Source organism: Salvia hispanica, chromosome 2 (genome assembly GCF_023119035.1).
Source record: "Salvia hispanica cultivar TCC Black 2014 chromosome 2, UniMelb_Shisp_WGS_1.0, whole genome shotgun sequence".
Lineage (NCBI taxonomy): Eukaryota > Viridiplantae > Streptophyta > Magnoliopsida > Lamiales > Lamiaceae > Salvia > Salvia hispanica.
Window position 1 is genome coordinate 36,205,760 of NC_062966.1, and position 12,038 is coordinate 36,217,797.

The 12,038-nt window shown below is 32.6% G+C and overlaps 1 protein-coding gene across 1 annotated transcript; it reads left to right on the plus strand.

The window, feature by feature from the left end:
- The first annotated feature begins 9,109 nt into the window (after positions 1-9,109).
- LOC125203843 (BOI-related E3 ubiquitin-protein ligase 1-like) lies at positions 9,110-10,515 on the plus strand. The gene is made up of 3 exons (XM_048102328.1): positions 9,110-9,273; positions 9,376-9,742; positions 9,840-10,515. Exons 1-3 carry the CDS (start codon positions 9,140-9,142, stop codon positions 10,377-10,379), a joined length of 1,041 nt encoding a protein of 346 aa, XP_047958285.1. The 5' UTR covers positions 9,110-9,139; the 3' UTR covers positions 10,380-10,515.
- Positions 10,516-12,038: the final 1,523 nt, after the last annotated feature.

Below are 12,038 nucleotides of genomic sequence, written 5' to 3' on the forward strand. Positions count from 1 at the left end.
CTCACGTGTGTATCGATAACTGTAGCCATTATTGATTGGCTTTATGGTTACTATAAACTAGAGCGCCTCTCGTTTAATAAACGATAGATTGTCTGACGAGTCAAGATTCATCTTCGGTCCAATGCACGAGCGGGATGGATCGATCAAGTACACAATATTGGAACAGAAATTCAAATTCCAACTAACATCCTCGTATAAACTCGCACATATAAACGTTCAAATTTGTCAGCTTGGAAAAACACAAATCCGAAAAACCAAAGTTGTAACTACTAAGACTCAAATCTTGATTTTAACTTACACTAGTAAGACTCAAATCTTAAATTAGAACAGTATTTTCGAAAGTACCATAATCCTATATTCGGCCCATATCGAGTACAGAGTCCAAATCTGTAGGGCTAGAGGCACATGGATAATCAATAGTCTCATTTAAATTAAGCCCAATTAAATGTCACAAAAAAGTGGATGAGCAATCATAATTAGTTGGTAGCATGCTGGCCCAATAATGGGTTTGTAGTAGCATGCACTTCAACTTAAGTACAACGAAATGCTAGTACAATTTGGAGAAAATATGGAGAAGGTATTATAACAATCCTGTACCGCTAATCTTAACTCTTAATTCCAATTAATCATATTGGCCACTGGGACTCATTGCTATTGATCTTTTTATTTTTAAAGAAACTATTGGGAGATTTTAGGTCGACAATCTTTTTAACACGACAAAACTTTGTCAGTCCCAAAGAAATATTCATACCAAGCTATTGAACGGCTTCAAGCAGCTCGATTTTGGGTCATTCTTTCAATCCCGGCCGATTTTTGACCCAACCCGATTCGACTACTAGACGACGTCTCTTTTCAAGCAGCCCTTGCCCTAGTTCAATGCATACTAACCCTCATTGTCATTAGGAAGACTTCAATTTTGAATAAACCACATAAAATCTAAATAAAAGTTTCAACATCATCAACAAATTGGAATATTGTTTTTCTAGGGTGACCCACAAACAGTGGCATTGGTTGTTAACTTATTATAAGTGGGTGATTGCTGACCAGACCAAGGCAACAAATCTGCTCAAACATGAGGCCATAAATCAAATTATTTTATTTAATCGCAGCCCCAAACAGATAAACATCAAACAAACACATTACCACAGAGTCACAATCAAGTTTGGTTTCCTTTTATTATCAACAAACTTTATTTCAAGATTTTGGGGTTATTTGATTCCACGTTTGTCACTGCTATTTTGTTGCATTCATGGCTGCTTTTTGGATATGCATAGAGTTGGTGACATTTAAGTCAATAATATGAAAACTGACACAAAATAAACGACGGTCCATACACAATAAATTAATCAAGATTTAATTTTTTTTAAAACTCTCTGAAAGAAATAAATGCTATTTGTAAAAATAATTCATAAACAAGGACAGGTGAGACTCGTTCTTGAAAGTTCAATATCACTATGCAGCTTTAAAGTAAGTTATTTAATTTTTTTACTAAAGTCAAGAAAAGTATCATTTGTGGGAGTGAGTGACATCAATTATTCGAAGGGGTTGCAACTGTTTAAGAAAAGGACAATTGCTTGCCTAATTTATATAAATAGCATTTTGTTAGTTGTTTTTATCACGTAATGAAGGTTCACATCTATCATAAATGACGTGGGACAAGATATTCTTGGTTTAGGTTATATCAAATTTAATTATATGTAGTATAATATTACTTTAGTCAAATAAATATTTATATGGGTTTCTTAGAAAAGGGAGAAAGTTCATGGCATCTTAAGCCATGTTGACCAAATATTCTTAATCTTAAGTTGACAAGAAAACCATTCTTCGATGTATCATATATATATGCCATGATTCACAACTAGTTCACATGTTAATTAAATATGTGCCAAGGTCAAGTCTTCATATTTGACAATCTCCAAAAAGAGTGTTTTTTCCCTTCAAATGGAAGAAAAAACCATCAACTTTTACAGCATTGTTGTGGAATTCTATACGAACTTATGATAACGATTTGACCTAACTATGAGGCTATAGGCATTTTTTGGTCCTCGTATAATATATACAGATGCACATGTGTCTTGTTTTTTCACTGTGAACATATCTCCGATAGGTCCAAATAAGGAGTTGTCGTCTTAGAGTGTCAACAATTACTATTTCAGAAGCATGACACATGTAGCTCGTAAATTTTCTATGTTTCTTACTTTTGTGATTTTGTTTTTTTACTCCTCTTTTTTTAAAAAAAATTCATGTATTTAACTTTAGCTACAATATTTCTACTCCATTTTGTATTTTAGTTTGTTTCTCCACTACTAGCTTGAAATTTTTTTAGTTTAAGCATTTATACCCATCATTCATTTGATTTCACTCTAGACATTTGGTTGGCAAAATAAATTAATTAAATAAATATAATTGTATTAGTTAAATAATGTGTGTTGAATGCGACAATTGAATAAATGAAAATGGGGCAAAGCAACGTGCATGGCGTGAACACAAATATACGTTTGTTTAATCATAATCAAGTAGTCGTGGTCCAAGATACGGGTTGCGGGGCGCCGACCCGTATTATTATTTTGTTTCCTTATTAATTATGCTTTAAATTGATTGAACAACACAACGCCACTATTGTTTTTTCATTTAAGCCAAAACAGAAAATATGGCACCACATAAATACAAATTACTCTAAATTATCATATTGCATTTTACAGATATGAAAATGTGACATGAGTTGGGCCCATCGCAAGAAATTTGAAATTGAAATTAAATTTAAATTTATTGTGATTGTGGAAGATGATAGTAACTCGGAATCGTGTGTGTGGTTTTCTTGTCTATTCATAAATTTTTTTAAAAAATGTCACATCTTTTATTTATGAGACAAAAATTCAAATTTTTTTGTCAATACAAGTGATTTGCAATATATTACCGCTTAAAAATTCTAGATGTACTTGAACTTGGATAATAATGAAGACATCATACAATAATTTAAAAAATGCATAGTTAATTATAAGTGAGACTGATATATTATCAAATTTGGATGCGTGATAGCATGGTGCAACTCACTAAGCATGTAACTTGACGTGCATAATCCAATTATTAGACATACTAGTAATAAATTTCGAGTTATATTCAAAGTTGGAATGTTTCATTTGAATTCTTAGGTACATCTGTATTGAGAGAGTTGATTTAATTTAAATATTTGAATGAGATGTGAAGAAACAACAAGTAGACTAATCAGTTGATGAGCTATTACGCCTCATTAGTTTAGATGTTTGATGATTTGTATAGAAAATGTGGATTTATTTGAATAATATAATGTGCAATATTCAACGTTAACGTTTCGTCTGCTTTTGTTTGGTTTCGATTCATTTGTATTAATTGTCAAAGGTTAGACACATAGATCAAAGAGAGGCATAGAAAAGTAAAGTAAAAGAAATTTCGAGCCAACTTTCTTGGCTAAGTTGTTAAGCTATCTAGAATGAGATTTAGGTATATATATAAAAATAGAATTGAATAAATAAGTAATAAATTAATAATTGCATCACCTAATATATGAAAAGGACTTAAGGGCGTTTGGATAATCTTATTTTATGTTGACGAGCTTACTTATAAGCAATAACATAAAATAAAATAAATTGGAACTAAAATAGTTTGCATACATTGTCGATGTTAAATAAAAATAGGCGGCGTATATATTGAAATTAACTAAATAAACTTAAAAAAATGTTCTTCATGGAATTCAAATAATTAAGGAAATTTTTTTATATCCAAACGAGGTGATGGATTAACCACTTAATTTTTTTTCCAAACGCGCAAATCATTAAGGTTGAGAGAAAAAGTTGGGGAATATTATTAATATAAGTCGGCAAAATAAAACAATTTTAAAAGATGTCAACTATTTCATTGATGTCATTCTAATGTTTTAATCGTAAAAATCAAACTCAATAAGTTTGTTATTAAAATACTCTATAATCACTGTATTTGCCTCTATAAGTTCGTAGAGGTTAAAACTACTGTCATTTTATAATTGTTGAGAATTACTAATATATTTACTAATAATAGATTTCCGATAAATGTATAAAGCCGCGGGAATTAATTAAAATCCTTAAAGAATAATAAAAGCAAAATATTGAAAACTATAAATTTTAATGCCATGACAAAGAATGCGATTAAAAAAACACTAGATTCATACTTGAAGTGTTTAGGCATAAAAAATGCAAAACATATTTTAATATATGATGGATGACATAGTTATCTGGTAATTATTATATTAATTAAGTGGTTTGCAATAATTAATTACCACTAATTGAGAGAGGGGATCTACTTCAAGATTGCCAACCACATTAGAATCAATTTCAGTCGTTGTCGAATGTAGTGACCAACTTCAATAAAAAAAAATAATTGTATACAATATTCCTGTCTAAATTATTTCTAAATATGTAATGATGTCCGTGAACGTGTGAAGATGCGCACTCTATTTTTATATTGTGGAGAATTTCAGGAGGGTCCCACCAACCTTAATCTCATGTTACATTTGACTTGATTGGCCAACAAATAGAAAAAAGAGAGATAAAATTAAGAATCTTGTCTACATGGTTATGTGACCAACACTTTAATCATAATCTTTAAGCAAAACCACTCAACGGATATTATTGTTTAATCCCGGTGATTAAGCAACCAAAGTAGACAATAATTTGAGCTAATGCTTATTTGATAGTAGGTTTTCGCATTATAAAATGCTCAAGCAAAAAATATGATGAGCCATATAGCAATACTATGAAATCAGTTTAGAATATAAACAATAGTAACATATAGAAAAAAACAAAGGCTCTATATAAAATTACTACATAACGAAACTGACGAGCGATCACAAAATACAATAGCAAAGATATAGTAGACACCCTTGCGTTATTCGTCAACTTCATCTACCAAAGATTAAGTGTTCTTACAACACCTTCATTACGAATGAGATAACACAAATGATACTATCACAAAATACATGTTATAACATTGATCAGTCAAACAAAGTAACCAAGTAACAGAACTAATTAAGTACAATATTATAGAATAAAAAGCAAAATGATATCTTCTCATTAAACAACATTGTTTGTGACCGCATTAGAAATGGCACTAATTGGTTGTATTGTTTCGATTTATATTATTTTCTCACTTTTAATTAGTGAATCATATTGGCTTATAAGGGACATTAGTGGTGGAGATGCCTTGTAGACAACTCTATATGTCGTGAAATGATTCCTACAACTTGTTGTTGACTATATAATAATTCCATAATAACAAAAATCTTGATTGTCACAAAAGTTAATTTGTTGATTAAACTTTGGATGACCAACACAAAATTAGTACATTTACATGTGATGATCCCTGCATATTTGTTTCTTTTTGCCCAAAAAATATGGAAGAAAACTCAGTTTATATTAGATTTTAATGTTCTGAGCAATTGTCCTTTCAAAAGATAAATAAATTGGAAAGATAGCTTAAACATTTATTCCCATAAACATAAAATGAACCTAAATCATTGACTGAAACTCACAAGACTTAGAATATATTTTATTATTCACGATATTATTAAAGAATATATTCTTGATCTGTACTCATCAGTCATCCCTTAATAAGAAATTAGCAGTTGATGAGATACTCAATTAGAGTTGTTGAACTGCATAAAAATAATTATATTATTCCATAAATTGGTTTAGTTAATGTATCTACGTGACAGCGAATATTAAAATAATTAAACGAATCACTCAAGTCCAACTTAATGAATCTGTATTTAATTAATGCGTCTAATTGAATGTGACGTTCTTATCATCAATAGGAATAAAATAAAGTAAAAATATTTGGGCATGTGATATTCCAAGGGGGAGTATTAATTAAAATTTGCAGTTTTATATTGAGTCCAATTAATCTTGAACATGTCACATAAATATTTCTTTCATCAATTTTGGCAGCATGAATTTGACTACCAAAAAATGTTTCCGGTTAATAGATTGATTAAATTTAAGGTACCGTTTAAACTTTAAACCAAAACTATTTTCTTATGATGATATTTCAAATCAATTACTTTAAGTAAATAAAGAATTTAAAGTAATTAATTAGTGGGATTAATAGCTTTTACATAATTCAATTCGATAAAAACTATTCATGCTATAATAACTTTGAAATAATAATATGAAATGAAAGATTTGAATTTGTACGCTAATTCAATTTTTATATATTGATCTTTAATAATACGACCAAATAGTAGTTATAGTAGTACATGGAAAAATTGCATGATAAAATGCACTTGAGTTGCAATTGATTATTCAACCGTATACAAATGGACCACTCAAATACATACGACGAAATGCATATATGCCAAAATACAGCTGAGAAACTAATTATTGAATCAAACTAATTATTAAAAATCATATTTATTCTTTATTTTTTTTGTGAATCCTAATACGACATTGGGATATGGACGGTTGTACAAAAGATAAGGTGATGAGTTTCAAGAAGTGGTTTTCCAAGATTTTGACGAATTCATTATTCTTTTCCACTTATTTTTTTCCGAATATAAAATGCATGATTTCGAGCAAAGTCTTTTGTTTGTTGCGAAAATTATGACACAAAGTGAAAAGAGCCATCACAATAAAACACACAACAAATATATAAATATACTCATTTAGAAAGAGAAAAATATAATATGGCCATGCCGATTTTTTAGCGTGCTAAATTTGACACGGCAAAGAATCATCATATCTTTTGGCTTTTACTTCAACCCCAATTTTTGCTCTTTATTTTTTAACCAACATTTCTTTTTCAGTTTTTCCTTTCCAACTTTTTCCCTATATTTGAAGATAAACACGGAAAATGTGACTTGTACAACAATATGGTTAGAAAGATGATTTTTTAGTCAAAATCAAATTAGAATTTGGAAGTAAAAGATTTAGATTAATATGCATTGGAATTAATAAAACATGGAAGTATATATTTATTATATTTAGAGATTTGAATGGTATGAATACATTAATACTAGTACATATATATGAGAGTGAGACCTTCCTCTAATTAAACAATATTCGAATTGTATTATTATTTCCTCTAGTTACAATATTTGAATATTTATTAAAAATCTAGAACATAAATATTATTAAAACCATGACTCAACAATAAATTCTATCCTCCACATAAAAGAAACCGATATCACTCAAATGTAAAAAATAGTCCTTGCTAATTAATTAATTGATTTTACAAGATCTGACTATTATATATATTCCATAAACATCATTCCCATCTACTTATCCCATCCCATGAATTATCACAAAAGTTAATCCATGAATAAAATTCCCACTCATATCCTACTCACCGCATCTATGTGTAGAAATAGTGTGATTCAATAAATATATATGTAAAATTGTCATGCTACATAAGGACGACCTTCATTATCATTAAATGCACATTACCATTTCTTCTTTTCAGCAATTTTGCTACAATCTAGTACATTAATAATTAATATTGACATTATTAACTTTAAAATTTAAAAAAAAATCAAATTGTGATTGGCGGTGCAGGTGCACCAGCGGAGCAGGAAGAAGAAACCCAAGGGGTCGAGGTTGTCCTGGCTAAGTCACGCACAAGTTAAGGAAATGGAGACAAAGTATCTAAAGCGGGAAACTGCACATAAAAAAAAAATCACCGTTGGGCCCCACGCAACGGCCTTCTCTCACCAAACAACCATATCAAAATACACTCATTTTTTTTCCTTTTTTTTTTAATAAAAAAAACAAAAAAAATAAAATAAAAAAGAAAAGTTGAGAATCAACTGTTGTCTGTCCGCATACACACGCCCCCTCACACGTGCTCCGTTTACTCAAGCGGGACCCACCTGCCTCACCCCTCACGTTTCTGCAACCGCATCTCCTTTTCAGAATTAAATTTAATTTAATTTAAAAATAAGGAAACTGTGGCGTACGGGTGGTTGGTGGGCCCCAGTACCTGCATCTGCAACGTGGCGTAGAACCATTCTGTCAGTTACCGTATCAGCCCTCTCCGCCACGTCAACTTTCTATTTTATGCTTTTTTATCTTTACTAGTACAAGAAATATTAATAGTACCGCATTTACAAGTAAAGCATGGCGGTACTCCCTCCGTTTCATGGTAATAGAGATGTTTCATTTTGAGCACTTATTTTAAAAAATAACAATAAATATTTAAATGGTGAGAAAGTAAAGTGATAGAAATAATATATTAATATTATAGATAAGACTCTTCAATATATTATCATTTTTTCAAAACGAGAGGTCAAAACGAAACGGCTCTATTTCTGTGGAACGGAGGGAGTATATTCTTTAGAAGGAATATATCAATAAATATTGAATTTAATCAACGATAATGTTATTTATATAAATCGTATTTCATGATTAATTGGTATAGATCTATCTAGCTATTTTTTCTGATTTCAAGTATAAATTATTTGAAGTAATCCAAAACCAAAAAGCTTAAAATAAAACAAATCAGCGCCTTCTTTTCGTGTATTAAGACAGAGTCAACTTTCGGATTCGATAATTCATGTAACATAATACGCAAATATTGCTAAATAAGGACTAATTCTCGACATATCTTTTTCCCAAAAACGTATTTTTTCAGTTTAATATAAATAGGATTGAGTTCACCCACTTTATACTTTATGAAAAGTCCATCAAATACACTCATAATAAAGGACAAAATTCGATGAGATTGCTCTAATTGCATGGGTACGACTAATTAAGTAAATTACGTATTTTACGAAAATTAAAAAAGGATGAGTATATTTGAAATGGAAATCATTCAAAATCATGTAAATGAATAAGAGAATAACGGTATGAAAATAGTGCTGACTTAGGGAATGGGAAACTATTTAATGTGCTGATTTTGCTCTAAGAACAAATTTTAATTTATCGTGTGAATTAATGTGACATATTTGCTTTACTTTATATACATAATCAGCCATACGGTTTGCTGAATTCAATGTTGAAATAATAAAATAACAAACTGACCCCATTTCTCTCTCTAAATTAATTGACTTTCCCAAGTATTTTCTCTCTCCTCCAATACCAAACTCTTTAAATAAAATCCATAACCCCATCCATTTCACTCTCTTCACAAACACTGCATGCCTTTCTCGCAATTGACAATTCCCTCTCTAGAAATTGAGAAACCGCAAAAACAAACGAAATCTGTGATTAATTCAATGGCAGTCGATGCAAGGCCTCACAATCTCTTCTCGCCTCCGCTCATCCAAGACAGGTGCGGTGATTTTTATCAATCTGTTTCCGTTTCGAATCTGGATTACCGATCAGATCGATTTTTATTTTTGATTTTTGATTTTTGAATTTTTCGATTTTGCAGAGAGATGATGAATCTGAACGTGATGAGTCAAGGAAACGGCGCCTCCGCCGCGTACAACGCGCAGCAGATGCGGTTCCTCGGGATCCCCTCCGCCGCGGCATTGCCGGAGAATCAATTCTACCACCACAACCACCACTCAGCGGCGGGGATGTCGCAGGCGAAGACGTCGGTCAACACCGACAGCGGCGTCACGTATAACAACATCTCCGCGCCGAGGAAGCGCTCCTTCGCTCAATTCAACGCCGTCCAGAATTTCGCGCCGCAGAAGAGGCTCAATCAACTGCCGACGCTCGCCGGCGAGGAAATCATGCCGCAGGCGCAAATCCAGCAGTATCAGTTCGAGATCGACGCGATAATCTCACAACATGTACGTGTTTAATTTAATTCAATTCAATTCAATTCAATCGTTTTTTCCGATAAATCGAGAGTTTCCGAGATCTAATCTGAGATTTAATTTTCAATAGACGAAGAAGATACGATTCGAATTGGAGGAGCGGCAGAAGCAGCAATCTCGACTGCTCGCGGCGGCGATCGGCGAAGGCGTGATGAAGAAACTGAAGGAAAAGGACGAACAGATTCAGAGAATGGGGAAATTGAATCTCGCCTTACAAGAGAGAGTCAAAAGCCTCTACGTCGAGAATCAGCTATGGAGAGATTTGGCGCAATCGAACGAAGCCACCGCGAATTCGCTGCGGATCAATCTCGAGCAAGTCCTCCAGCACGTCGGCAGCGGCGGAGAGGAACGCATCGCGGCGGTGGAAGACGACGCCGAGTCGTGCTGCGGCAGCAACGACGCCGAGGCGCAGGAGAAGGAGGAACGCAGCAGCAGTTGCTATAGTGACCGGCGGTGCAGGCTTTGCGGTGACAGACAGTCGTGTGTTCTGCTGCTGCCGTGCCGGCATCTCTGCCTCTGCTCCGTATGCGGGAGCGGGTCCCACCAGCTGCAGTCGTGCCCCGTGTGTAACGTTAGCATGACCGCCACATTGCATGTTAACATGTCATGATTTTTTTTTCCGGCGAAGATTAGGAAAAAGGATTAGATTAAACCAAAAAAAAAATCAGGATTATAGGTTTTTGGATGTAAATTAACAGTTGAAATCTTTTATTCTTTTATTACTATAATTCATGATTTTTTTTTTCTATAAATTAAGTTTATTTATGTATTGATTTACATGGTGAAATGTGGACAATCTTGTGCCATACTTTAAAGCTTTTAAAAGATACCATTACCTTTTGTTGGCAAAAACACGTCAACTGTCAAACAGTGAAATGAAATCTTTCTATCTTTTCTTTTTCTTTCTATGTATTCCCAATTGAAATAAAATAAATAAAGTCATGATTCAGATGGTGACAACTTATGTTGGGAATCCCACTTTTTGTTTGAATATTTTTTACTCGTGACGCTTTTTAACCGGCTGAGTCTTGATTGTGGTGTGGTCCTATTGAAGTTTCATTAGGTGGGTTAAGATAATGTAGTGGGCATTGATTACAAGCACAATGGCATAAGCGTTTGTGCTCATTAATGGGGCTGTCGTTTGCATATATTTTGTGAAAAAAATGCCACCACTTTTTTAAAATTAAAGAGCGGTTCCCTCGTTCATTAAGCTAAGTCAGGTTGGATCGAGTCGAGTCAGCTGTTATGAGTTAGTTGTTATTGTTGTGCAATTCGCTTCAGGTCTTGATAAATCCACTCGGGTTGGATTGAGTCGAGTTAGCTATTATCGTTGTGCAATTCGCTTCAGGTCTTGATAAAACAACTAGGTGTCCTTGGTTCTACCTAATTCGATTATCAACGTAAATACTGATTACAAACCTCGCGTAGCTTTTAACCATATGAAAAATTTATTCAGAATTAAGAATTTAAATTGATTACTAAGTAGAGATGGCTCGGGTCGTGTTACTTAAATCTTACGGTAATTGTGTGGGGGAGTATGGTAGAATTCACTCCCGAGCTAGTCTCTTGTGTCTATGTGTTGTGCCTCGTATTCGTTTTTCTACAAGGTCTACATTTAAATGTGGTCAAGCCTTTTAGGTTGGTTAAGTAGGTTTAGGTTAAATCATAGAAAGGCTTTGCTCGGTTGCTTTATCAACCCTTTGACATAACATTATGCATAAAATTTTGGAGATTCGATAGCATGGTGAATATTAGTTATGGATCATTTTAAATTGAAGTTATTTGTGACCAAGATTCATTAGATATATACTAATAATTATGGATCATGTCAAATTGTTTTTTTTTTTCAATTGAGATTATTCTTTAGAAAAAATCAAATTGAGTTGGGACAATCAAGACAAAAATGATGTCAATGGTCGTAGTTTTGGTTTTTGGTGATATATAATGCAATAAAAGGTGAGGGACCATTTTTTTAATTTCTTTTCCCTAGTAGTATTATTTGTCAGGCCATGTGAAAGCAACTTATTGGATTGATATTTGATAGAGAGTACCAAGTTGAAAAATCATGCCTTGGGACTATAGCCTAAATTTAATGCAAAATAAAATTTCTTTTCTTTTTATCTTTCAAAGATAGGTGAATTATTTATTGATTGATTTGTGAATAATAACAGTAGGAGTAGTAATATTGATTGCTCATGGGTTTTTGTCATCACATCTACCCGTGAAAAAAGTGGCATAGTCAAGTCATCTATAGGCATTGGGTTATGTC

What these genes read in the sequence shown, in the direction of transcription:
- LOC125203843 (XM_048102328.1), top strand. Translation starts at nt 9,140, where the DNA reads ATGCCTTTCTCGCAATTGACAATTCCCTCTCTAGAAATTGAGAAACCG. An exon ending in CCTCCGCTCATCCAAGACAG is followed by an intron (nt 9,274 to 9,375) that starts GTGCGGTGATTT and finishes TCGATTTTGCAG; the next exon opens with AGAGATGATGAATCTGAACG. An exon ending in ACGCGATAATCTCACAACAT is followed by an intron (nt 9,743 to 9,839) that starts GTACGTGTTTAA and finishes AATTTTCAATAG; the next exon opens with ACGAAGAAGATACGATTCGA.